At 44.0% G+C, this 27,490-nt stretch overlaps 3 protein-coding genes across 4 annotated transcripts; 2 read left to right on the top strand and 1 right to left on the bottom strand.

Moving 5' to 3' along the window:
- Positions 1-560: 560 nt before the first annotated feature.
- Positions 561-6,015, bottom strand: rnf126 (ring finger protein 126). Its single transcript, XM_030364666.1, has 9 exons — positions 5,914-6,015; positions 5,043-5,101; positions 4,836-4,896; positions 4,492-4,736; positions 2,711-2,779; positions 2,474-2,543; positions 2,178-2,271; positions 1,755-1,870; positions 561-1,626 (listed from the first exon to the last, which is right to left on the bottom strand). The coding sequence occupies exons 1-9, from the start codon at positions 5,986-5,988 to the stop codon at positions 1,474-1,476; spliced, it is 942 nt and encodes a 313-aa protein (XP_030220526.1). The 5' UTR covers positions 5,989-6,015; the 3' UTR covers positions 561-1,473.
- sugp1 (SURP and G patch domain containing 1) lies at positions 5,961-11,017 on the top strand. Its single transcript, XM_030364635.1, has 14 exons — positions 5,961-6,217; positions 6,540-6,711; positions 6,866-6,966; positions 7,095-7,340; positions 7,462-7,585; positions 7,794-7,894; positions 8,276-8,399; positions 8,485-8,852; positions 9,056-9,162; positions 9,308-9,485; positions 9,599-9,705; positions 10,015-10,160; positions 10,259-10,388; positions 10,535-11,017. Exons 1-14 carry the CDS (start codon positions 6,199-6,201, stop codon positions 10,559-10,561), a joined length of 1,950 nt encoding a protein of 649 aa, XP_030220495.1. The 5' UTR covers positions 5,961-6,198; the 3' UTR covers positions 10,562-11,017.
- A 781-nt stretch (positions 11,018-11,798) lies between these two features.
- On the top strand, positions 11,799-27,434 carry stk11 (serine/threonine kinase 11). Of its 2 annotated transcripts, XM_030364648.1 has the most exons (12): positions 11,799-12,010; positions 12,730-12,803; positions 13,429-13,754; positions 16,278-16,361; positions 16,665-16,754; positions 17,583-17,715; positions 18,064-18,200; positions 18,521-18,648; positions 20,056-20,113; positions 21,897-22,090; positions 24,413-24,652; positions 25,850-27,434. In XM_030364648.1, exons 3-11 carry the CDS (start codon positions 13,468-13,470, stop codon positions 24,622-24,624), a joined length of 1,323 nt encoding a protein of 440 aa, XP_030220508.1. In that variant the 5' UTR covers positions 11,799-12,010; positions 12,730-12,803; positions 13,429-13,467; the 3' UTR covers positions 24,625-24,652; positions 25,850-27,434. The 2 variants fall into 2 exon arrangements, with proteins under 2 accessions (XP_030220508.1, XP_030220507.1); XM_030364647.1 differs by lacking the exon at positions 11,799-12,010 and adding an exon at positions 12,304-12,324 and having other exon boundaries at positions 12,730-13,754.
- The last annotated feature ends 56 nt before the right edge of the window (positions 27,435-27,490 follow it).

Genomic DNA, 27,490 nt, shown 5'->3' with positions numbered 1-27,490 from the left:
TGTTACCAAACTGCAGTCCTCATGCAGCAGGTTTCATCCTTTGACTTTGATAGGAAATCCTGGCGTGTCATGTCAATTTCCCTCTAGCCCTTCCTCCATCCATTTCCCATACCCCCCCCCCCCTTCCCTCATCTCCAACAACTGCAGCAGTAGCCGACTATGTCATTTGGGATTCTGCTATGATGCGCGTGGTAATTTTCCTGAAAAAGGAGAGCTCTTTTAGGTACACACATAACAAGGAATCAAACTGGAGTTTTAAATTCACCCCAAATGAGCAGTGTCTCTCTCACACACACATGCAATGAGCATTTTGAACCATAATCAATTTAATTTTCCCATCAATTTCTAGGGCCTATTTGGTTATTTAAAAATAAAATATTGAAGAATCATACGACTCAACGTACAACTGAGGTTCAAGAGGAAAATAATGTGAATAATAGATTAATGTGATTACTGAAAGGAACATTTCCCTATCCTCCATCGTAGCTTGTGCTTTTCACCCTCTTAACCATGCAATAACTAAATATGTAGGCATGCATTGCCATCAGTCAATCTCATAATTATTGTTTGTACTTTTTTATTGTTCATTTACAAAACAAGTTGAAATTGTTTTTGAGTTGCCATTGGATGTTATATCAAATAAAATACACGGTATGGGATACACACATGGCCTGTTCCTGTCTGGCCCTTTGCTCCCTTAAGACTGCTTACAGGAGATCCTGTTGTTTGTGAAGAGGCTTTGGGTTATTTACCCTGTCAAGGTACTCTAAAACAATATTCCTACTGAATAAAATAATGTGAAAAAAGCATTTTTAAAAAATCCTAGCAGAACTAGTTTTGTTCAGTTAATAGCCACTGTCTTTGAAATGCATTAAAATGTTGTTCAAAATTAGAAAAAAGGTGCAAATAAATTAAATACAGTCAACTCACTCCATTATTGTTTCACATGAGATTTGGTAGGATACAATTCTGGACCATTTACGATCTAAAAAAGGAATATGTATTTACACATCTTCAAAATGCATTAACAGAATAGCAACATTTTATTAATTATAGAATGTCCCATCAATGTTCCAGCAAACCTCCAAAATCATCGTCATCATCATCTTCATTCACAGTAGGTGATGGTGTAGGTGGATCTGCCTCCCCAGAGTCCCAGCCTCACCTCTTCCCCAAACTCTTTAGCAACAGTAGCAGGAAGTGCACATGGCACGGACACTGCTTCAACGACCAATCTCAGTAAACTTCTCAGAGTAGGGAAAGTAAAAAAAGATGGATGCAGTCATGAAAGAAAAGTCCAAATGGGGTTATGGCCGTCCTTTCAGCCCCGCCCCCCTCAGCTCAAACCATCACGGAGCGACAACAAACTGTCTGAGGAACCTCAGCCGAGAAGAGTGGATGGTTCCTGCGTCCATAGCACCGTCTGGGGTGGGTGGTGAGGGACGCAACTTGGAGGTAGAGTGGTGCGAGGTCCTACGAGTGGCTGCTGGCGTTCTCGTTGTTGGGCGAGCTGGAGGAGGAGGAGGAGGACGAGGAAGGGGAGAAGTTCATCCCTGATAAACCTGGGGGGTCTGTGGCCGTGTTCTGTCCACTGAGACTCTTTCTGCATACAGGACACGTGTCGTGCTAGAGGGAGAGAAACGGACGCGCAGGGAATATATCAGAAAGGTGAGTTCATCTGTTTAAAATATAAAGCGTATCTGAATACCAAATAGTTCACATTAGTGGTGGGATTTCTTAATGTAGTTCTGTACCTGTTCTAGCCATGGTATTATACAGTCATTATGGAATAAATGATTGCATGGAAGCTGCCTAACGTTCTCCCCGACACTGTAGTCTTCTTTGCATACTGGACATTCTAAACCCGCACCTGGAAAAATTGAAATAAATATGCATACACAAATAAGTATGCACTATGCTGTTGATGGTATTACTAAGGGTGGAATCTTTGTCTGGTTGATAATTCTTTGGAATGAAAGGTCATTTTTAGCAAATATCACAATCATGCAAATTGTATGTCATCTGTTATTCAAAGAATGTGTAGACATTATAGGTGCTGAGTGCCATCTCAATGGGTCACAACATGGGTTTGAGGCTGAGTTCAACCTCCCTGCTCAAGAAACATGCTAGTCATTTGAAAGAGCTGGCATGAGTGTGTCTGAATCAAGAGGACTCACCCACATGCTCCGCCGTGACCCTGACGGTGGGTAAACTCTTGATCCTCTCTCTATCAGCGGGAGGGGGACCAGTGTTTTCAAACTGGTTCAATAACTACAAGGACACAAAAAGGTCAATCTAATAACTATCAACGTCATAATCACCCATTTGCTGTGAGGTTAAAGATAAAGGGCCATATTGTGCAAGATAAAGCTTCTCCGTAGCAATTTGCACCGAGGGACACTAAAAGGCCTGTACACCACTGTGCAGTTCTTCACTGAAGTGTAAAGGACACTCTTTCCTTCCCCCGACGTACCTGTGTAATAATAGCATCAAGCCCGTTAGCACCCCAGGCGTAGTCCATTGGATTGGAATGCAGCATTCCCCTACGAAAGAACAAGAAACTGAGAGGTCAGCGAAATGTGGAACATCTGGTGATCGACCAGTACATCATTTAGTCAACATCAAGGGGTCGTAACACTGGCACGTGCACCGTTTTGGAATGAGAAGTGACATGAAATACATAGCTGAAAGCTTAGTGGTTCTTACATACCATGGTCCCACTCCAATGTTTGTCATTGCCGTGGGTGCAATGATTCCGTTTACTAGCTGCTGAATAATTCTGCATGAAAGAATATATCAATCGTTAGGAAGCCGGCTTCACATCAACTACATCTACATTTACTTTGGCTTGGTAATAGAATATTCCATTCTATTACAGTTTAAATCTACAATCACTCTGAAGGGAAATCATGCAAGATAGATGATTATTGTTATTCATTTTTTTACAGGCTTAACCCTATGACAAGTAGAAGGCTGACTTGGGGGAAGATAGAAGGGGGGGTACTTTTTATTATCATACAAAATTACCCAAAGAAATAATTGGTTCCTATGCTTAAAAAAGCATAACATCAACATACAACTCTACATGAATTCCTGGATGACTGTAATCAGAGAGGACGTTTCCCATCTTGCCGTAAACAGGTCAAGGCCAAGCTACAACATAAGCGCCCGCGTACAGCCCCCCCCCCTCACCCTCCCCTGCACATACCACCACACAGCTGCCCACACACCGCCTCCAAGAATCCAACGATTGTGTCACTGCAGTAACAATAAGTGTGAGTGACTAATGCCAGCCGTGGTATGGTGGTATGGGGCATAAACACTGCGTGATGGCAGACGATGAAGCACCGAGAGGACAGCAGAGATCAATGTGCCCCAAGACACAATGTCAATCATAATATACGAATATCTGTCAAAAGCACTGCCATGGAAGTCACATGGGATGGCAGGCTCCTGGGGAAATGCATTGACCCATCCCATAGGTTTCTACATCTTAAATAGTTTTTTTCTTTGATAACGATGATAAAGATAGCCTTCTCTGCCATCGAGTAACAAGCATCAGGGACCAAACTGAAAGTAAGGAGCTTTGATTAGTGAAAGAACCATGTATACCAATTAAGAGTGAATGTATCGTGTCTGTATTTTTTCACAACGATTTTTCTTTTGGTCTATTTTGTTCATCTTATTTCCAAAACAGTCAGTGTCTGTCTCAACATTGCTGTGAGCCTATTTCCTGACCCCTATGCCTTTCAACAAAGGTTGATGGTTAATCGCAAAAAAAATACAATTTCATTGAACAAAGTGTTGCCTTGGCTGCACCCTCAGGAAGCAGCCTTGGCCTGTGAACTGCGACCCCTCCCGGAGGACCTGAACCCCCGCGAGCTTCCTGAGCACCTGCCTGGAATCATCAAACATTGGGGCATTGGAAACCCACACACATGGCAGTGGAAAGACAGGGCCTGCCTCAGGACCCACTGCCCTCACATTCTTCCTCATGACCATAATGCTTTTTTTTTTTTTTATCTGGCTTACAAGCACAAGTCTTTACATTTCTAACCAATGAGGGAAACCGAAAATAAATAAATCCCCCTTGACTTTTAAACCACACCAAGTGAATGTCAAGGATGATCAAAAGTCAGTAAATAACCAGCACTACGGTTACAAAGGAGTAAACGCTTTTCACAGAGGTGTCCTCGGAGGTCAAGCTTAATATGAGCCTGCTACTTGCTAATACCAGGGCACAAGGGCATTAGTTAATGTGTTATATATTTTCACTAGTTTGATTCTACTCCCCAGGCCGCGCTGAATAAAGTGCAGCCCCATAATTTGTGCATTCAGCGACACCTGTCTTTGCCCTATGATGATGCCTCTGTGAAAAGGGTCTATTGCAATGTCCTTAATTCTTAATGTGAGCCGGAGCCGAGGGGTGAATGCTTGCGGCCGTCCGGAAGGAAGGAATCCAGAGGCAACATCAACATCGGCGTCTCTCACCCCTCTAGAGTAGGCACTCCTTCATGGCGCGTCCCCTGCCGTCGGGGCACGTGACGACCCCGTGGTTGTCGGGCACTATACCGTTGTCGTGAAGCCATCTCCCTTTCCCTCCAGTGCTCGGTTTCCCTGTTGTCCTCTGTAGGCAGGCCTGCTCGAAGATCAAAGTTATCATCAAATATTCCCAGGGCAAACTGACCATAGCCTGGGGGAAATGTGAATAGGTGCTGGTGGTGGTGGTCCATGTTCTGATGGAATAGAGGGACAGAAGGGATTATATTAAACTCAACGTTGGGAAACAAACATTGGAAAGGGTTTGGTGGGTTACAGTTTTGGGTTACACCGACCTCCAACGTTGGTCTGTTTGGATCACTGGTAGAAGTGGTGGATGTGGACCCATTTTCGACGCTATATGGAGGCAAGGTGTAGCAAGTGGAAATCAAAGCTTCTGCAAACCATTACACATCTACAAAAAATAAGAACTTGCTTAATTTCCTTTGTGGGATTTGATACACTGTTAAATGTATGTGACACAAGGATAGATTAACCGTTACCTTCTATCCTCTAGAAGTTCCTCAATAAAACCAGAATCACAACGTGGACAGGTGTAGTCCTACGACGAAAATACAGAAATATTATAAACAAATAATTGATACCATTAGGCTTTGTTTGACTGGGCTTGGCATCTATTCTCAACCAAACTTCATGAACATACTATGCTCAATTTTAAGTGCAGTCACATGAAGGTATTCTGAAAGAATCTGGTTGAGTTATGTTAGAAAATCACAGTATGTGGTACAGAATGTGGTTCAATGGTGAATGACGACGTGAAGGACTAAATTTGACCCCCTTGACCCTAAATTGGCATACAGGGCAAGCATAAAAGGATCCGGCACTGTCAAATTCAAGAAGGTTCCCGTAAATGGTTGAAGCAGGAAGGCTCTTGTGGACCCTACACATTAAATCACGCGAAGTTAACCATACAAAATACGCTATAACGCTGCTTTATGAAAAGCTGATACTCTGCTACATGAAATATAAAATAGCAGTACGATTTATCCTTCTACCTAAAGATCCCAGCTATGAATAAGCTGCCATGGTAATGGGACAGCCTGCTGAATTCAACCAGAGCATCAGAGTGTGACTGAGGTAAATCTGCTGTAGATCGTATCATTCCACATATCAAATGCACTCATTCAACAGGACTAATACAACTCAAACAACGACCGTTAAATAAGCGGTCAAATGGGGAACACCATTATTGTCGATATTGGCTACCCAGCGGGGCTAGCGGTAGAACAGCGACGTGTCGGTGTTCCTAAGGCTAGCTGCCTCAACACACCTCTTTACAGATCACACATCAAGGGTCACAGCTATTCTTATTTAACGTTTGTTCAACAGACCGATTGTCCCTGAGGACCTTACCGGTAGACGCGGACTGATCTCTAATGTACACCGGTGGCAAAAAAACCGGCAGGGCCGTGTTGGAGCTTCTGCCATTTCTGACACTCTGCGTGTGTATGTGGGGGTGAGACGGGTAGCAGTGAGGGACAACAACACACTCCGTGAGGAGGACGGGTTTAGCGGAACCGGAAGTTAGCTGCACTGTCGTACTCTTGGGATGGAAAGGCAGATAGCAGATAGCTACATTGTTGTTGCCCTCAGGAAGATTGATTAAATTGGTGGTTTCACGTCCTTGCTGCTAAGACCATGGAGTCTAGCGAAGCCGGTAGGTGATGGGGCTGAAATGTGTGGATCAGTTAGGATTTTACGCTGAATGCTACGATGTTAGCTGGCTGGCTAAACTCGTACTCCTCCGCGACCTAATGTGCTCGTTTTTAGAACACGTAGTATGTGCATATCATAAACACGGGGGTTATTCACTTTTATTATATAGTTTCAGATTTTTAACGTTTCGTGTCTCCTCAGTGCCGACAAATATCTTGGCTACACGACTTGATGTGTATTATAGTTGTGTGGATGGACCAGAGCAGGGGTAGAAGTCTTAAAACGTAAGTTATATTGTATTCATAATGATTTTCTTTTGGCAGGACGTGGTGGAGGCTGGAAGAACAGGCCTATAAAAACACAGAAAAACAAAATGAGTTTGAACATCATACGACAAGAGGAGCTTATAGCTCAGAAGAAGAGGGAGATTGAAGCCAAAATGGCAGAACAGGCAAAGAAGAATGTGCAAACTCCGAGCAAGCCATTGCCTCAAAGGTACGCAATTTTGGTTTTACTATCCTACCTGTACTTATCCATTATGATTCACTATTCCCTTAGTACAGCGAAAATACAATTGCATTTATGATAACAACCTATTTATTATGAGTGCATTATCGAGATCATGTTTAATCCCTTCTGATTCTTTCAGTTTTCCTAGCTTTCAAGGGCCCAACTCAAACAAGTTTGTAAATGATGGAAGCTTTTTACAGCAGTTTATGAAGTTGCATAAGGACAAACCAAGCTCATCTGGTTAGTGCCATACACTTTGACCTACAACATGCAACAATACCTTGATATTGGTAGAAATAGCCGAAGCAAGAACATATTTTGTGTATGGATAGTGTGCAATTCCCACAGTTAATTATGTTTTTTTTAAGGTTCCAACAATGGTGAAACCAAAGGTGCTTCTAATCCAGCTGAATCACCAAATTCACAGCAGAAGAAAAGCATTCTCATTGGCAAACGCCCCGGCCTTGGCATCACTAGCATGCTCAACCAATTCAAAAACTACTCCCAGTCCAAGAAGAACCCTGTTCTCAGCCAGAGGCCTAGTGTATTCTGTTCACCAGATGGCGACGAGGATGAAGAAGAGGTGGAAGACTCAAACTTCCTGGAGATGAAAGGTAATTCAAGGCAGGGATTACTCATGACAACCAACCCATCTTGGAGAGGGACAGTTCACCCTGTGAACTCCATTTTGACATGCACATGCAAATGGTAATGATACTCATAGCCTGCTTAAAGTCTCTCCCCCAGAGGACCCAGACACCAGGCTCATTCTCGACAAGATGGCTTCTTTTGTGGCAGAAGGAGGTGCCGAGCTAGAGAGAAAAGCCAAGGAGGATTACAGAGACAATCCCGTTTTTTCGTAAGTCTGACCGTTTTTCTCACATATTTTAACGTCATGGGTCCAAAATCCCCTTTTAGTATTTTCGACTTTTACATGCCAGAGTGCAAAATATACACTGACCAACCAATGGTTTTACTGGAATATTTTTCCCTGCCAATCATTCAAATCAGTGATTATTTTAGACCCAATGGTCATAACAAATTTGTGGTCATTTTTTGTCTTTAAGGTTTTTATATGATACGAACAGCAGAGACTATCTTTACTACAGAAAGAGAGTTGCAGAATACAGAAAGAACTTGCCAAAACCCATTATGAAATCGCATACTGGTAAGTGGAATTTTGCTCTTTTGTGTACATGTGTGCACTCACGTTGTGGTATATAGCATCAATTTACACACTTTGCATTTTGAAAGGTTTCAGAAGATTCTCAGCTGAAATCATGCACCATCACACATCATCATCATTATTATTAGATGTAATGGTATCCATGTAATGCATTAGAAGATCATCCCTGGGCATTCCATATGTTACACCACAGCAGTAAAGCGTTTGCTCTGTGCAGTTCCCCATTCACCACCCGTGTTCCCCTGCTCCTCCCTCCTCTTCTTATCCCCTACTGGCTGTAGACTGGTGGTGTGTGAGGGCCAGTTGAGCACAGTACAGTTGTAGAGTGTGAGTTGAGCCCCAGTACTGATAGGCTGCTTAAAGTCTCCCCCCCAGTGGACGAGGAGACCCAGCAGGTGGCTGTGAAGCTGGCAAAGTATGTGGCAGAGGGTGGCCCCGAGGTGGAAGCCATTGCTGCGGAGCACAACCGAGACAACCCTGCATTCAGGTGAGTCTGTTTCCACATTTCAAAACGTTTTTGTGTGATTTCTTGCGTGTGTTATATTTATAATCTGTTGCGCGTCCACTTGCAGTTTCTTATATGACCACCAAAGCCCAGCCCATCACTTCTACAAGGAGAGAGTGGAGCAGTTTCGTCAGTCCAAGGTGGACCGGAGTTCTCCGGCGACAGCAGAGGTGCCGGAGTCGGTAGTCCAGCGACCGGCGGCCCCTCCTCTGTCAGCGGTCCCCCCGCCGCCACCACCAGTGCTCAACCCCTATGTCCCCAACCAAATGGGGTCCCCGCTGCTAACCCCCAAAACGGAGGCCTCGCCCCCACCTGTCAAACGAAAGCGGAAGAGTCGTTGGGGGTCTGAAGATGACAAAGTGGAGTTACCAATTCCTCTCAGCGCCATCAAACAGGAGGTCGACGTCCCAGATGCTAACACGCCCTCACTCTCTGGTACAGGAATATCTATTTAATATACATATATAACTACACTCCAAAAACTCTTCCCAAATATTCTGGTTATTAACTTGTAATGCAAAACAACAATTAACTACCGGATATAGCCTTAATCCTTACCGATTTGATTATTTACTTTTCATGTGCAAATATCATTTTGAACCTAAAATATGATTTCAATGTGTTTGTTTATGTTCCAGTGCAAGACCTAAAGGGGCTCGGATATAAGAAGGGGAAGCCTTTAGGGCTGGTAGGAGTGACAGAACTGTCTGAGGACCAGAGGAAGCAGCTCAAAGAACAGCAAGAGGTATGACAGAATCGTACTTCGAGGGCGATAAAAAGATCTGAACATTCAGGGCACTTTTAATGAGATTTTTAATCCCAGATCTCCTTCGTGTCCTCACCATGTCCACCGTCTCTCTGTATGATGTGTTCTTGTACTTCGTTCACAGATGCAAGAAATGTATGAAATGATAATGAAGCACAAGCGTGCAATGGCAGAGATGCAGATAATGTGGGAAAAGGCTCTGAGAGACCATCAGCACGAGTATGACAGCGATGAGGAGGTGGACCAACAGGAAGGTACCTGGGAACATCGCCTCCGCCAGATGGAAATGGAGAAAACGAGGGGTAAGACGGCCCTTCAACCGACACTATCTTTGTTCACTCAGAGCCCTCCAAGTTACCAAGATAACGCAAGGCGGTTGACAAGGGTTTGATCATTATTTTTACATTTTTCCCAGAATGGGCCGAGTCTCTGACAGACATGGGGAAAGGGAAACACTTTATCGGTGACTTCCTGCCACCCGAGGAGTTGGAGAAATTCATGGAGACTTTCAAGGCGCTCAAGGCAAGTTTCTCTCTAACTTTCACTCTTTGTATTTTTATTAACCCTACTTTTGGCGCTAGTGTGGGCGTTAAGGTAAGTCAAAAATGTTCATTCAAGGGGTGGAAGCCATGTTGGGTACATCTACCAAATTTATAGCTTATATGATACAGAAATGTCTGAGAACACATCCCAGGCCAACTACAAACATCACAGAAATATGTGATATGTGAACGTTTCTTATGGTTTATGGCCCAGTATACCACCCCTGCCCAAATAAAATGTTATTATGAATAAATTGTAGTACACATCATCATTCTCCATTAATTGCAGGAGGGCCGAGATCCAGATTACTCGGAGTACAAGGAGTTCAAGCTGACCGTGGAGAATCTTGGTTTCCGAATGTTGATGAAGATGGGATGGCAGGAAGGGGATGGATTAGGTTCTGATGGACAGGGCATTAGGCAACCCGTTCATAGGTGGGTTCAAAGCTCTTCAAATGTGGCCTGTGACTCCATCTATAAAACATTTTATGATAAGTCAGATAATATACAAACTTTACAAAAACTGCTTCTAGGGGACAAACGGCTGTAGATGGAGCAGGATTTGGAGTGGACCGGCCGGCCGAGCTCAGGGGAAATGATGATGAATATGATGCCTTTAGGAAGAGGATGATGCTTGCCTATCGTTTCAGACCCAATCCACTGGTAACTACAATTATCTGTTTATTTTATTGACTCAATAAAAATTAGCCTTAAGCTTTTTCATATTGGATAGTTGCATTGAGATTGATTTTAACAAAGTGCTTGTGTTTGTTTTACTTTATACTAATGTATTTATCTTCTCTCCACAGAACAATCCTCGTAGACCCTACTACTGAGGTGTGTGTGTGTGTGTGTGTGTGTGTGTGTGTGTGTGTGTGTGTGTGTGTGTGTGTGTGTGTGTGTGTGTGTGTGTGTGTGTGTGTGTGTGTGTGTGTGTGTGTGTGTGTGTGTGTGTCCGAGTTCTCTTTAATACAGTTACGATTTTATCCATTTTAAGTTTGCAGTACTAAAACATTGCCCTGGACATGATTTTGTTTATCTCCCATTTTGTGGTAGAACTGTAAAACTGAGAACAGTCTCTTGTTGTTGCAAAATGATGAACCTATTTGTACTTTCAAAATAATTGACACAAGCCATTTCATGTGATGCCCCTCCTTTTTATTTTTAAATCTCCTTTCGTGTTTTGTTGCTTCAATATCACCACATGTTGATCATTTCACCTCTATTCTTCATTAAATGCTCCAATAGAACAATGTAATAAAACTCACTCAAAATAAATGTGTTGCTGATGATTCTATGGCCTACAATGTGAAAATGTTAATAGATTTAGCATGCATGCATGTAATACCAATCTTGGTTATAGATAAATAGACACAACTGAAATGCAGGCTACTGGGTTTGATTCCCACTATACGCAGTCTACCTGTAGGCATCATTGAGCAAGACTTTCAGGTTATTCATATTTCATCTGAATTAACTGCAAGGTGCCTCAGATAAAAACCTGTGCTAAACCCCTCAATTCTTCAGGTATGCTACCAGTGATCTCAAAGCCACGGTTTTCTTTCTCGGATTGGAATTCGAGCATTTAAGAATATTTAAATGTGCCATTTTCTGTGGGGCGATTTGTTTTTCGAGTTTGACAGCCGGGGTAATAAGGTAACTTATCTTTGAAATACGATCTTCGCCATCAGCCGGGCTACACTGTTTAAATATAACTCGGAACACAAGCCCCTCTGCCGCTGGATAACACAGTATTATGTCGAACCGAAATTGAATTAAATAAAATTGTTGCTGTTGGTCTGATACCGATTTTTTTATTTATAGTTAAGCAATTGTCTAATTTTACAGAAAGTTTACCTCTTAATTTCAAGTATGTTTTCAGGACATCTTTTTGCTTATTTTTCAAAATAGTGTAATGACCTTTCCAACGTTTCACCGACATGCTTATTGGCCACTAAATTATTTGCCAGAGCATAAAATAAGGTCTAGGAAACTTCCTAGTCAATCTTCTCAATATTACCAACATTTCTCCCATATACGAAACATTCCAGGAGTAGGATGAGCTGATTTGACGCATTAACGTGAGGCTCGGGAGGCTGTCAGTGTGAGTTTAGGGGAGGTAAACAAGATGGCGACAACTTGAATAGCAAGAGTAACATGAAGAGACAAAAAATACCTTAGTCGTATCTCATTGTGCAATGAGAGAACCTGCCACATCAAATACGTAAACAAGCCAAATGCGTAAGAAACAATTGGCAACCGGGACGAGATTTCTATGGATTAAGGTGAGATGTTTTTCTATGACTCTGGTTAGCATGTCAACTAGCCACCTAGCTTGCTAGCAACTCGCATTGAAATTCGAGCAGCTTGCAGCTGCTCAATGCGTTAGGTTGACTTGTGCAGCTTGGTTAGGCTGGCTAAATCCAATTGATCTGTAACGCCAGAGTCTGATATTGCTCTCCGGTAACCCGAATGACAGCTTTGACGTCTTTCCAAACTCCCGACCGGTGGTCTGCTGCACCGCCTGCCTCCGACGCCGAGTTAGCTGCTGAGCCGTCAGCCACCAAAGTTGCATTGCTAGCGTAACACCCCTCAAATTGTATGACGACGTTTCGTTATCGTTTTCATTATTTTTATATAGTCGTTTAAACTGCTATTGGGATCATTTTTTCGATTTAGTACGATGCGTTGCTATATATGTCTAAAGTTCATCTAAGAAAGGTAGCAATGTTGCCATTTCATTCAAGCAAACCGTAAGCTAACAAGCTAACCGCTTGGACCGGTATACACAAAATAGATTTCCCAACCGTGGAAGCAGCTTAGCCATACGAGGCCAACCAACCTTCTGCTTTTTGTTTACGAAGTATTTATCAATGCAAAGTGAAAGATGATCAGTTACATGAACAGATCCAGAAATTGAAACGCCAACACTATCTTGCATTGCTATTTTGTAGCAACATATATCTATAAATGATGTGCTAAAATCTTGTCATTGTTTTTCTAGGCACCAGGAAGAAAGGGTAACCTGAGACTGACCGCTTATACCACACGGTTGACTGGATTTGCTGCATCTGTTTGGTGATTAAACCTATGAGGCTCAACTCGATATTTTGACGCCCGTGTTCCGGAGAGAGCGGGAGTGCATTGGAACACATCCCGAAATGTTGTGTTGTATGGCTTTGGAGCTGTACTTGCTGCCCATGCCGAACATGTTGTCGCGTTAGTTGTGGAGAGGACCGTGGACTCAAAAAGAGCAATTATCGAATGACATTGCGCCCTATTTTGCTCACTTATATTGTTTCTGTATGAATACCGTGAAATAACCACAGCAGTCAGAATTATTTTCTCCAAGAAACACTAATACTAAATTTGGTCTACAGTTTTGTAGCTGACCAACTCAGAACTCCCCCATGAGTTAATGTTACTCAATCGTTTACAAATAGGATTGAACCCTGCATCCTCCCTTAATACTCAGGCCTTGCCATTACACACGCTCTACCCAGTATTTAAAAAACGATCTTGCATGCTAGCCTTTGAAACAGAACATAGCCCACTCAGAGATGAAAGGTAACCAGGTGACTCAAGTTAATAACAATCTATATAGTCTGTAAAGGACGAACCAGAACCTGGAGGCAACTGTTAGGACTGGCCTGCATTAGTTCCTGCGCGTTTCTTGTGGTGTTGTCCTTTACATACTTTGCAGCTCAATAGGAACAAAATACAACCTATTGGCCTATTCATCATGAGTGCTGGAGAGCTGCACCATCTGGACTACCACCTCAATGATCATGAACTGATGGGGATGGACACTTTCATCCACCGCATTGACTCCACAGAGGTGATCTACCAACCACGCAGGAAGAGGGCCAAGCTGATTGGGAAGTATTTGATGGGGGACTTGCTGGGGGAGGGGTCGTATGGGAAAGTAAAGGAGATGCTGGACTCAGAGACACTGTGTCGCAGGGCTGTCAAGATACTGAAGAAGAAGAAACTGCGGAGGATTCCGAACGGAGAAGCCAATGTGAAAAAGTAGGTAGTTCTGTGTTTCTCCATTTTCTGAACTCTTCCTCTCTTTTTTTCAGTGTTTTGTTAACTTGTTGCTACTGTGGGAAAGTATTGATTTACTAATGCAGGTCGGGTCACAACCACTCAAGATACTAAAGGGTACAGGATCTGGAACATGTTTTTGATTGATTCACATTGTCAGGCTAAAACCAAACACGGCCAAAAAGGGAAATCAGGGAAAATCAAAAAATAGCCCCATAAGCCACACCCAAGTATTTTTTTTTTTATCTCAATACTCTACCAAATACTATACCAAGTAGTACTTTTTTTTGAGTTTGCAAATACCATTTAGTGTTTTGGCAGTATAAAGTGGCTGCTCTCCTGCCATGGACCAATTGTTCATTAGCTACAGCATACCCTGCCGTGTTCTTCACTATTGTATTGTAGATTTATCTTGCAATACAATTACGTGATAATAATCGAGCTGATGTGCATCTAATTGACTCAACGGTGTCCCCAGTTTTTATTAGATTAACAATGTATTAATCACACATCATTTGTTAAGTATTCTTCAGGTTTTCGCTGCGGGCCTGTGCTAAATAAAGAAGAAGCTCTAGCAACTGTCAAATGAGTTCACGCCGAGAGAATAGAGATCTGTGATGTGTTTTTTAGGCTGCAGTTGCTCAACCACTAGAAACAACTCTCCCAGTACTACATGGGTCGTGGTGAAGTGTGTATTTCTTGGGTACCTTCCTTTCATTCAAATATGATAAATCAATTAGATGTACTTTGACTAAATACCATGGTTATCCATTACACATATTTTACTTTGCTGGTTAAGCAGCTTATGTTTCTATTGACTATCTTGTCCTACATCTGAGACGGTTCGGAAGTCATCGGTTAGCCATCCCTGCCAAGGCCGGGATGGCTAACGGACCATTCCCAACATCTCGTACATTCGATGCCTCTGAATTTGACTTGCTCAGACTCTTTTTACGATCTTCAACAACAGCGGGCGAGTTATGCGATAGCTACTCTGGAATGCAAGCGGCATATCCGGCAATAACAAGCTAGGCCAGAACTCTGAACTGGCAAATTGTCTGCAAGACCTTGCCTTTAGGTGCCTTTGGATCTGGGAGCAGTTGTTTCAGTATTGGTGCAGGAGTTGTTTCCATTTTGCTGAGTGGGGAAATCCTTCCAGCGGGGTACTTATAAACTGAAGGCAAACAGGGTCATTTGAACCAGGAGACTGCAGAAGGACTGCAGCAAGCGCAATGCTCTCTACAGTAAATGCTGACTCTCTGCCTTCTAGTTTCTTCTGTTTGTTCTTTAAAAGCAGTGTTTTTTTGTTGTTTTTTTCAAGTTTCAGAGCATTGCTGTTTGTTTTTTTCATAGTAGTTGAAGATGGCTTCACCATTTCTTAGTTTGTGTGTGTGTGTGGGGGGGGGGGTGTTTATATCAGTGCAGAGAAACAAAGTGAAATTACTGAGACCGCCTGATAAGAGATAAAACCCTACAACAGCCATCGTGCGAGAGGCCAGTGAGTGCAGATACTTTCAGGCAGAATGGGGCCACTCTGGTGATCTTAAAATTGTCTGAGCTGTTTACTAGTGATCCAATGCAATTGGTTTCCTTTTAAGTCGCAGCTCTGCAGGTGACGTTAAGCTCTTCCTCCAGCATTTTGTTTAGTACATCTGACTGCCTTAAGTTCTTAGTTAAAGGTGCAGTGGGAAGGATTTAGTGGCACCTAGTGGTGAGGTGGCAGATTGTAACAAATAGAATACCCCCCCCACCTTTCACATCCCCTTACCCCCTCCCATTTCTAACAACATAGGAGATGGTGGCCACTACTTTCCTGTAAGGTGGAAGTTGGTACTTTCAAAATTAAGTGATCATCCAAATGTCAAGTGATGAGGTTCCTTTCATTATATTTTTATATTATATTGTATTTAGGCTGTACAACTATAGGTCATAGCTTAGCAGTGATTAGTGAAACAAAAAAAGGCCAAGGTACTTGCAATTGTCCAAAGTAATTTGGTCTCATGAAATGTATTGCAATGGGAAGTCTTGAGAAAAATGCAATCAGGATGTCTGCATTATTGCATTTTGTTTTTCATCAATAACTGTCACAACGAAAAAACGACTTCACAGCCCATTTTCATTTCAGCATTTCCTCTGAAGCTTTAATATGCAATAAATAGCTATAAAATAAATAATTTGTTTACTATTAGGTAATGCTTTAACATATTTATAAAGATGAGAGTGAGAAAGTTTTGAACACACTTGACAATATTGAATTAGTATGCGCAAATTACAAATATCTGTGGATTTAAGAGTATTTTAAAAAGTGCTTCACAATGTATTATTTTGACCAATATCTCCAATGATGGGAAATAATTTGGATGTTCTAGGATGACCTAGATCAAGATGTTCATATTTTTTGTTAACTTGTGATCACGGTTTAAATTTGTTAATACCTCAAACTGCCTGAGGGGTTTTAAGCATATTATCTAACCTCGTAGTTTCCTGTGTTATTTTCATTCACAGGGAGATTCAGCTGCTAAGAAGGCTCCTGCACAAAAATGTGATTCAGTTGGTGGATGTGCTGTACAATGAAGAGAAACAGAAAATATATCCTTTTGTGTGCGAGTCTGTTCTGATTTTAATTACTGCATTGGGTTGTTTGTTTGAAGTATGACTATACAATCATCAATATATAAAATAACATTTGTGTGTGTGTGTCTGTATATATATTATAGGTATGCTGAATTTGTATCTGTCTTTGATTCGAAAATGAATATGAAATGAATACACACTACTTAGCCATTTTCCTTTTCCTTTGGGGTGGCTATTTTCTGCCTGCGTGCTTGTTTTCATTATGGATTACCCACATCATTAAAAGGTGTTAGCAATATCCCTTGACTCTGGACTTACGTATATGGTGATGGAGTATTGCGTATGTGGGATGCAGGAAATGCTGGATAGCGTCCCAGAGAAAAGGTTTCCAGTATTTCAAGCTCACGGGTAAGTGTCTTTCTTTGGGCCTCTATCTCCTTTTCTCTCTAACGGACTCCCTCCCCTGTCTGCTATTATGAGTGTAAACCTTTTTGTTGCCTCTACTCCAGGCCTAAGTTTAGATTCCTCACCGACGGGCCCCTCAGAATAACTCTCCACACGCTTTCAGGGGACTTCTTGTTAGCCTGTTCACTAGTGGTAACCTATAAACTAATGTTTTCTGTGAAGAATGCAATTTGTTGTTCATTAATCATGTATAGGTATTTGTTTTGTGATACTACTGCTCATTTGAGTTCCCATCATACCAATGCCGTGTTCCAATATCCGTACTTACTAGCCTAAGTTTGAGTACGTAGGGCGTTCCGATTCAGATCGGGCGAAAATAAGTGTACTGAAAGGACCCAGATGGTGTACTCAAAATGGTCAAATCGCGAAGTGTGTGTGTGGCGATGTACACTTTTCGTACTCAACGGCAGCCCATCTTAGCTATGTAACGGAAGAGGGCGGAGCCAGGCTGAGCCATAGTCGGCGCATTTTCAATATAGCCTGCATTAATAGTCATTTTGTAGTTTTTATAGCTGCTAGGCGTAAAGAGTTCACCGTTCAAAGCGGGATGTTTATTGCGGGGGAGGAGCCGCGGCGGCAGTCGTGATCGTAATATCCGTTAGTGCACCACGGAGTATTCGATTTGGAACAACACTGACATCTGAAAATTAGCGCACTTAGTGAGTACGGATAGTGTACTTTGTTTAAGTGTACTCATGGAAGTAGGGATATCGGAACACTGCACATGTTTACCCTTTTTCTCTTTTCTATTTCTTTGCTTTTCCCTACTAGGTACTTTTGCCAACTCTTAGACGGCCTTGAATATTTGCACAGCCAGGGAATAGTTCACAAAGACATTAAACCAGGCAACCTATTACTGACCACAGACGGAGCGCTCAAGATCTCCGACCTGGGGGTAGCAGAGGTGGGTCACACTGAACACGGCGCTCGCATGAACAGGAACAACGTGGCCGCCTGCCCCTGTTGTTGCCTTCTCTGTTTTCATTGAGACATGGCATGAATTTTCCAATTGGGACTAAAACCCCTTACCCTAGCATGTTAATTCTGTGTCCTAACAGTTATGTAGAGTAAGAGCTAGGATCATTTATGTTGATTTCAATTCCCCCCACTCCCTTGATCGCAATTCGGGGTCAAGACCTTTTCTCCAGGACTGCTGCTCTGCCAGTCGAATACTGATGTTGCTTGTCGGTTGCCTGCCCCAACCCGGTCTCATTACCGCTCTATCTCTACCCACTATCTCTCCCCGATGCAGGCGCTCCATCCATTTGCGGAGGATGATACGTGTCGCACCAGCCAGGGCTCCCCGGCCTTCCAGCCCCCAGAGATAGCTAATGGCCTGGACACGTTTTCAGGGTTCAAAGTAGACATCTGGTCCGCAGGAGTAACACTGTAAGTTGGTCAGACCTCAAGGGCCCTGGTCCTTGTTAAAGCTATGTGGTGGAAGGAACTGTCATGTTGTTTGGTTTCTCTCAACTCTGCCTCCTCAAAAGGAAGCAGAGACCAAATCTGAATTTCTGTCAGTCTATAGATGGGGCAGATTGATCCCCTTATCTTGATGTTCTGTGAGGAATGGTGCTCCCAATGTGCACCTAGCTTCAACCATTATACATCATTAACAAAGGTCATGGTGTGGGCAGGGACAAGATCTCATGTACTTCCTCCTTGACTCGAGCAGTGATTCTGATGATCTCTTCCCCTGACCCGTGCAGATACAACATTACGACAAGTCTGTATCCCTTCGAGGGGGACAACATCTATAAGCTATTTGAGAACATTGGGAAAGGAGACTACAGCGTTCCCGAGGAGTGCGGCCCTCTCCTGTCAGACCTGCTGAATGGTGAGTTTGTGGTCTGCGTCAGCTCGTCGCTCCGTCTCTGTCTCTCGACCCCTCTCTCTCCAACTCTCGTCCCGCCGAGTTGGCCCGGGATCTTCATTTCAAAAGGCTCTCTATTTTCAGCTTACACTGCTGGCTTGTTTACGACCACATACCTAAAAAAAAAATGGCTGCTGCAGAGCGATTCTCTCGGTGTGCTTGTCAGGTACTTTCAGTGCGAGGGCCCCTCTCTCATTGTTATGACAGGTGATGTCCCGAAACTGCAGTACTTTTCATGCAGTCTGAGAAAAAACGGCTTTGCCTGTACACCACCAGTAGGTGGTACTGCAACCTTAACGGGCCCCTCTGACTCACTCCATCAGAGACCTCCCACTGACTGTAGAGCTCCCTCCATCTGCTGACGTAGTCTCTGTTGATCCGGGGCCAGCGATAGAATACTAAACACCTCACAGTGGAGGCAGGGCTGCTGCTGCTGCTCCTGCTCACAGGTGGAATGGTGCAGTGCCTTTCCACGCAAAGGGTGGGAAGAGAGAGGGAGGTCTGCCTGGGGCCGATACGCGGTCGGCAGTGTGATGAAGCCGTCCCAGACCTTTTTACCAAGACCTTTCGATCAGACATTTGTCTGGATTTTTTTACGATAATTTTAAATTTTAATTTCAAAAGAATCTTGTGTAACAAGACTGTTGGAACTATCCTGCTTTGCCTTCATTTCCCAGAACAGACATTTTTTAGATTGTCATTTCTCCCTTGTCCTTCCATCTACATTTCAAATTGCCTAATCATCTTTCACTATTCAAACTTGTTACATTAAGCCGTGGTACATAAAGCATATGTAAAATGTTGTAAATCCATATGAGCTGGCCCCGCGCCCACCAGTCATGTGTTTTGTGTGCGAGTGTTTGTGACGTCTGTGTGTGTGATGACGCAGCACCTGAGGGATTGTCGGCCCATAATTATGCGGTCTAAAATAAGCTTGGTGCTCACAAAAGGTGTCCTTCAGCACTCTGGTCACGGACTGTGAGTCCGACGCACCGTGCCCACACTCTGCCTAGCGGGGCTCTCAGTCGGCCTCCCTGAACAGATCGCCACCCTCTCGCTGTAACACCCCTCTCAGCCCAGTCATGTGTCAATAGGGATGGGATCTGGGTGATGCATGGATGAGAGCCCAGTTGCCGTGGCGCTGGTGGGTCTTAATCACACCTGCTGGATGCGTCTAGATTGCCAGTCATCGTAATAAGTGTTTAACGGACGAAGCTCACGGCATGCGTTTAGTCATCGAGTGTATTCATAGTCCCACTCTTGTTGGACCTTTGCCATTTTCACGTACGCATGCAGACAGACCCTGATTCACAAGTGCACAGACACACAGAGTAAAACAGGATTTGATTGAGGTCTGTCTTTGTTTTTCAGGAATGCTGGAGTATGAGCCTGTCAAGAGGTTTTCCATACAGCACATAAGGCAGCACAAGTGAGTCTTTTATTATAAATGCACATTTGGTTTAGTGTTGCAACGGTCTGGAAGTTATCACCTCATGTTCTTCTGAGAACACCCTGATCACGGGTAACACCGGTTCATTCAGGTCTAAGAGTATTTGCATGCTTGTGCTGTATGTGGCCGTTGGCATCATACATACATACATGCATACATACATACATACATTTTACACTTTCAATAATCTTTAATTTGATAAGAATTACTTTAAAGGAAATTTATAGTGTGTATCATTCCCTGTCTGAATCGCATTCGTATTAACTGGTTATTTCCTTTTTCATTTATAAAACGCTTCTACTTTTTAACTAAAATATCACGTGGGATGGCTGTGTGGACGTCAGTGGCTTTCAGATCCTCTCATCAGTGTGACTCTGTTACAACAGTGCTTCAATGTAGCCTCAAGGTTTCTGAAGACACACTGCTTCTATAGGATGAGGGTAGCTTACAAATGAAGTGGTTAGAACGTTGTGCAAGGTTTCGAGGAAATTGCGCTATAGGATAAGCGCTATTCACCGAACCTCCTCAGAAAACAGAGGAGCTTATGTGGATGACTGATCACCAAAGATGGGGGAAAAAACGAGGGTGCAGCCCACACATCCATGGACCTGCACAACTGGCCCAAGCCACAGAACCCATAGAGCAAAGAAATATAACCTTACTGTGCTCTAAAACAATAAAATCTAGCATCAAGATTGTCTCCCTGACTTCTGCCACTACTTTTAATGGCAACACTTTTTTAATTGACAAATTCAATAATATTATATTATCCTTATTATTCTTACACCGGTAACCGAGACAACTATAATTTGAATGGTTCCGTAACCGTCGCATTTTGCCCGCTCATTTTCTGGCAGACATTTTCTGAAGATTTAATCTTTACCCCGGCCAGTGTAGCAAGGCGTTGAAATACAGGTTATGGAAACAAGTGAGAGAACAGGAACTATAAAGATTCCAGGACAAAATAGGCCGTGAGACTTTACAACTAATTGGACTCAAATTCAGCAGAAGATGAGACAACTCAACAAACCTTTGCATGGTTGACTGAATCTTGTTAATTAGTTGTCAAGATTGGGACCAGGATCGTACTGAGTTGTATATGATTTTAAGTCCTAGTTGTTGAGATAACTCTTCTTTTCTGATTCTTCGCTTAAAGGCATTATTTGTTTTGCTGCAATGCAGAGGACTATCAAAGAATTTAGTAAAATCACCACACCTCAAGAAAACCATAGCCTCAGAGAGCAGACAAATGGAACGAGTTTCTCAGCACCGATATCCCCGATGAAATGGCTTCCTGCACACACTAATCTTCTGTCTAGCTATCTCCAGATAATGCCTGCCTTTTGGTGCTGTAGACCTCTGTGGCAAAAAGCGCATTAAAACTTGTCAAAGAGCCCGCCTTTTTCTTTGCTCCGTAATAAGAATCCTTTCTTGTGGCAGATCCTATTCTCGTCTCCTTTGGGAAGCTCCCATCGTTGTGATGTGCGACGCATAGCCCCACCTAGTAGACCCCAGCACTATAACTGGGCTACGTTTACACTAGCATAACCCCACCTAGTAGACCCCAGCACTATAACTGGGCTACGTTTACACTAGCATAACCCCACCTAGTAGACCCCAGCACTATAACTGGGCTACGTTTACACTAGCATAACCCCACCTAGTAGACCCCAGCACTATAACTGGGCTACGTTTACACTAGCATAAAGCTGGTGAGACCGGCCCCAGTACCTGACCGATGTCTGTGTGCAAACCCTTCCAGCTGGGTGCGGAAGAAACACCCCCCGTCCGAGCCCCCCGTGCCCTTCCCGGCCAACGCGGAGAGCCGGGACCCATGGCGCAGCATGACGGTGGTGCCCTACCTGGAGGACCTGCACGGCTACACGCAGGAGGACGACGACGAGCTGTACGACGCCGACGACGAGTTCATCTACACTCAGGACTTCACCGTGCCAGGTAGGACCCCGGGGCCCTCCGCCCACGTCCCCCGCCCCGCCCCGCCATCCTCTGATACCGATGCAACTCCACCCTGAGAGTCAACAACAATAAATCGACAAACTGCGATGATTTGGATCTTTATTTGAAGCAAACCCGAAATCATACATTTTTCTTGCATGATCTTCAACATGGTATTCCATGCCATTTTACCACTGTTACTGAAATGAGACTGAGGAAAGGTATTTATAGTACCACCTTTGATGTCCAACCAAGGGACACCTGGCCGAGGTATGTGTTGAGTCCTTTCAGGGCTCTGCTGGATGTTGTCGTACATCATCTAGTAGAGACCTAATTGATGGATATATTTCATTAGTATATGCTACACGTGAACCTCCTTAGATACCTCCTCCTCAGGCTCCGTGAATAGTGGGGAATAGCTTAGCTGCTATTCCTCACTATTCACGTCGCCTTTTGCAAATAATTGTTAAATAGCGATCTAGCTTAATACAACGTGCTACTTTAACAAGTGGCTCATGCCAGCCACTAAGGGTATGTAGCGTTCCCCACAAAAATACTTTATTATTGGTATATTTTGTTATCCGTCCAAGAGCATGATCCGCAAAGTATAGGGTTGCTGATACATTGACCATTTTGTTTCAATTGGTAAAATGATATTTCTTTGTATAGCTGCATGCACCACATTGATTCACTCTCTTACACCAACTCACTGACGACGAACAGTCTGTGAAAAGCCCCTGTACTCCGGTCCCACTCGAGTCCGAACATGAAGGAAGGTTTGCTTTTCCCTGCAGAGAAGTGGGCTGGCTGAATTCATTGATGGAGTAAATGGTATCAGTTCAGGAATCCGTATGAGGGATGCCAGACTCAAAACAGGTTGATGAAGCGGTCTAAATCTCAAAGAGTACAACTGTATTCGTTTTGTGGGAGCTTTTTGGTGTGTAAAAGGTCTCGATAGTTTCCCTAATTGTCCATTAATGGAAAGTCACCTTCTGTATTATGTACAGTCTTTGTTAAGTCATGTTAAGCTGTATTATATACAGTGAAATGGCATGACATAACGTGACTAAACGTAGCATGAATATAACTTTAGTTCATCAGCTCTGTCTGTGATCAGGACTTCAGCTTGAGTCCCGTCAGATCTTCACTGATGGTGATGAAGACAACAACTCCCATGATCCAATGCTACTCTTGACGTCATCAAACTAGGTCTTTTATTGTTGTTTTGATTGAGCGACCCCTAGCGGCAAAAACATTATTAAAATGTAATTAATGTTTATTAGAAACACGTGTAAAGCGAAGTAATGCATGTATGGTTAAAAATCCCGTAGCTCCCAAATCATGGCATGTGTGACGTCCTGTCCAATCTAATCTCTCAGTCTGACCTGAGTGTTGTATAATTTCGGATCTCCTTCAGCCCCGACCTGACAATCGGAGGCGTGGGCACGCTCTTTCCTGTTGGCACGGAAGTATGTTGAAGTTCACTGGGTTCAGTGGAAAAAAAAATCTGAAATCCCGTTCTGACGTCTGAGTCAGGCTTCAAAACAACACCGAACCGAATACAAATTCCTGGAAGAAAGGTTTTGCAACGCTGCTTAAACATTTTTGGAATTATGATCCTTAGTACTGTCTGTTGCTTGGCAACAGTGAACAATAATAACTAGTGCAGTCTCTGGAGCGATCTGGAAGAATGCCCTACATAAAAGCCCCCTGCATTTCCACTGAAGCCGTAGAATCTGAATGACACTTGGTGGTAAAAATAAACCCAGTGGCTCGGCTCCCTGTGTGGGAGTATCATTGGTTCCTCCAGGTCCTGTTCAACGCCAGGCCCTGACTGATGTTATGCACTCTCTCCCAGCGTCTGTTGACTGCGCACAATATCCTCTGACACGCTGTTTACTCTTCAATCGTAACACGAAGACACAGTGTGGTCTTCCGTGCTGGTCAACATCCGAGGCCTGTTGAGGTGTACCTCTGGGCACTACGAAAGCCCAATGATCATAGGGCCCAAATTCATACAGGATAAGAACAAAGGTCTCCACCTAAGAGTTGGACTTTTGAATGAGGATCGGCCTTGAAATGTTGATTCATAATCGATTCAGCTAGAACTCACCGCAGTGATGTTTTTTGCATCAATGCGGTGAGCACTTCAGTGAGTCACCTAAGTGAGTCACTGAATACCTGTTTGTTTAAGAGTTATTTTTGTGGCATTGTGTTTTTGTCCTCGTTTCTTGTGTATTCCATTAGTTTCTGCTCAGATCTGCCAGGACCGATTCCTTGGTCCTCTTCTGGGCACTAACCCACCTCCCTCCCTCCCTCCAGGACAAGTAACCGAGGAGGACGAGGACCTGAGCCCCGCCCACTACGGCCGGGCCGTGGCCAAGCCGGTGTGCGTGAACGGGACGGACGGCGGGGGTGCCCTCAACAGCAAGCCCAAAGTGGAGCGCCGCTCCTCCTCCTCGTCCAACCCGTCGCGCAAGGGACTGTCCACGGCCAGCAAGATCCGCAAGCTCTCCACCTGCAAACAGCAATGACCTCACCCCCCGCCCTGCAGCCCACCTGGTGGGTGTGTGTGTGTTATTTATAGGAGACGTATTATACCACCAGGTGTGAGTGTGATTAGCCGTCACAAGCCGTTTTGAAGATCTGCCTCATCACAGGTGGGCGTGTCCACCTAGATGTATGACGGATGGATGAGTAACGTTTGCTACAGTCCATTGACTAGGCTGGTAGACTGATCTATCCAGCACAGATCTAGGTGGACACGCCCACTTGTGATTTTCAAAACGGCTTGCAACGGCTAATCACACTCACACGTGGTGGTGTAATATCTCACCTTAAACATCGGCTTTCGACGCATATAATTGTTTCCTTTCATTCTTGAAAGGACTCATTTGAAATGCCGGGATAGACATGAACAGCCAGAGGAAAAGCGAGAGCAACGGTCGAAGGGGCGCATGTGTGAATAGGAGAAAACGGAGAGGGTCTTTTGGGCGGGAAAGCGAGCGGACGAGGTGAACCACCAGCCAAGCGTGTGGTTAGCACGAGGCAGCAGGCCGGGCATACGTCAGGAGGGTTGAAGAGTGGCTCAGAGATGAGCGAGGGAGGGAGGGAAGGTCGAGGGGAGCGGAGATGGATGCAGAGGGAGAACGAGGAGGCGTGTCTGTGACGCTGATGTCAGCAGAGCTCTGACTCACCCTGCCTGGGCCTTGAGGGGGGCCGGAGTGAACACAACGGACGTACGAGATGCGTTGTAGTGCGTGCATGCATACAACACAACCCGAGCGTGCACTGTGGTGGGCTCAATGTTTTAGCTTTTTTCTTATGACATTACGCATGTACACATAAACATGCCCCGTCCCACCCCTCAATGTGTGTGATGAGCCCTGGGTGTGGTGCAGACTGGAAGGCTGCTCTGAATTCATTTGTTCCAGAGATGACTCACCCATAGCAAGACAGGAGTGGGCTGTGGTGTGCTCTTGATCCCTTGTCGGCCCCTGTTATCTCTCCAACCCCTCACTTTTCTTCTCCTCTTTTGCTCTCGCTTCCATTGCTCTCAGGCTGTTTCATCCACATGAATCCCCATTGTCTGGTCGGCATGAATTCCCTATGCTTAAATAGACCCTGTTCACTCTTTATTGCAGCCTAACGTTATCTTCTTAAAATAATAAATTCCTGATTCCAGCTAGATGTATTTAGACCAACCATATTACGCTAGACACTCACTGTGTATCCTCTCTCTCTCTCTGCTCCACTCAGGTCACGCTCTCCCTCCCCCTCTCCTCCCTCTGGTGTCTGGAGCCCCTGTGGGTGTAACGGGGGAGAACCTGCTGATGGTCTAGCCCCGTATTCCCTGAACCGCTGGCCTGAATCCCACGCCACTGACCGGGCTGGGCTGGGGTCGATGGGCGAGGAGGAGAAGAGGACCAAGTGTCAAGTGATGTTATTTTTTCTTCTTTGCCTGTCTCTAAAGACTTGAGCCGCTAGGTGTGAAAAGGGTTGGATATATAAATATATATATATATGCCATTGGGCGGACGCTTTTGTCCTAAGCGTCTTACGATGCCATGAGTGCATTCGTTTATTAGCATGGGGGGGCCCCAGTGGGAGAGGATTATTTTGAGAATTGTTGCATTTCCTTTTCTTTTAGTTTTGGTTGTTTTTGGCCTCCACCTCCTTGAATGATGCTCCCCTCTCCATCTCTCCCTCCATCCACTCTCCACTGGGATGGCATTGGACAATATGAACATGGCTACGACTCCCCCTGCTTCTTCAGTAGTTCCCCTCTGTCTTTAAGACTACCTATTGGATTTCTTGTCTGTTCCGTGGGGGAGAAAAACTGCTGTTGTAACTGCCGTTTTTTTAACTGCAGTGGGTGGGAGGGGGGGGGGGGGGGGAAGAGAGAATTGTTATTGATAATAAAAAAAATCTGAATTCTATATTTCAATGTATGAGGATGATGGAAGGTGCATGCTGTGGGAAGCTGAGGTGAAGAGTTCTGCTGATGGACTTGCAGACCTCCACGTCCACCACAGACTTATCGGGGCTCTAGTTTCTGATTTCCGTTTTTTGTTTTCTTATTTGAATAAATATTTTTTAATTATTATTTATATAAAATATGTTCAGACCGGACTGTTTTGTGGCTGATCTTTTTTCGATTCTATATATATATTTTTGGGCCATGGCATTTCTTCGCGGTTCACTCTAGTCTCTCCTGCCCCCCTGTTTGTCCTAAAGTAACACCGGGGTTAGTTCCTACAGGAATGCGATCGATATTTCCCTCAGGGGGTGCACTTTGTAGATGCTGAGGGACAAGGTCCAAAAGACTTCCAGATACTTACTAGCCGACATGTATTGCAAGAGTGTTTCCTGACCTTATTAGGGCATATCCTGATGTTTCAGTGCAGATGTAGGCCAACTGAACTTGAAAACATCCAATCGTTTGTTTTGAAGAGCTGCAAATGAAAGTGTGCCGATTCTATCCCCATAAGTCCACCTCCCCCCCTTCCCCTTATACAACCACATCTTCAGCCCTATCACTCGGAGTAGATCAGAGAGCAGGTGAGTCACAGCACCAGAGAGGGGGAGGGAGAGTACCCACGTCAGCACACTGTCGGGAGATTTTCTATTCAACAGGGCTAACGACGAACAATGCAAATGATTGAGAGGAATCTCAGATGCCTGGCATTGCATGCAGGTGGGAATGTTTAAACGGTATGACTATTTAAGTGGTTTTGGAGGTATTAAAAAGAATAAATGTCTTTACAAAAAAATAACATGCAGCTTTCCCAGAAGCTGTCGAACCATTTTTGTCAGTTTCAACATTAAACATCCAGCAACACAACGGGTATTTTTTTAATTTATAAATTCTAAATGAATATGCACCTTAGTGCACATTCA

Source organism: Gadus morhua, chromosome 8 (genome assembly GCF_902167405.1).
Source record: "Gadus morhua chromosome 8, gadMor3.0, whole genome shotgun sequence".
Taxonomy (NCBI): Eukaryota; Metazoa; Chordata; class Actinopteri; order Gadiformes; family Gadidae; genus Gadus; species Gadus morhua.
Note: the sequence above shows the minus strand (reverse complement) of the source record. Positions and strands in the feature narration are given on the sequence as shown.

Bases quoted from the DNA above. Each gene is read 5' to 3' on its own strand.
- rnf126 (XM_030364666.1), bottom strand. From the start codon at position 5,988: ATGGCAGAAGCTCCAACACGGCCCTGCCGGTTTTTTTGCCACCGGTGT. The intron at 2,780-4,491 runs GTGAGAGACGCC...TCTTTCATGCAG, and splicing joins GGAGTGCCTACTCTAGAGGG to AATTATTCAGCAGCTAGTAA. The intron at 1,627-1,754 runs GTACAGAACTAC...CTCTCCCTCTAG, and splicing joins TAATACCATGGCTAGAACAG to CACGACACGTGTCCTGTATG.
- stk11 (XM_030364648.1), top strand. From the start codon at position 13,468: ATGAGTGCTGGAGAGCTGCACCATCTGGACTACCACCTCAATGATCAT. The intron at 16,362-16,664 runs ATATCCTTTTGT...CTCTGGACTTAC, and splicing joins AATGAAGAGAAACAGAAAAT to GTATATGGTGATGGAGTATT. The intron at 17,716-18,063 runs GTGGGTCACACT...TCCCCGATGCAG, and splicing joins CCGACCTGGGGGTAGCAGAG to GCGCTCCATCCATTTGCGGA.
- sugp1 (XM_030364635.1), top strand. The intron at 6,967-7,094 runs GTTAGTGCCATA...GTTTTTTTTAAG, and splicing joins GGACAAACCAAGCTCATCTG to GTTCCAACAATGGTGAAACC. The intron at 7,586-7,793 runs GTAAGTCTGACC...TTTGTCTTTAAG, and splicing joins AGAGACAATCCCGTTTTTTC to GTTTTTATATGATACGAACA.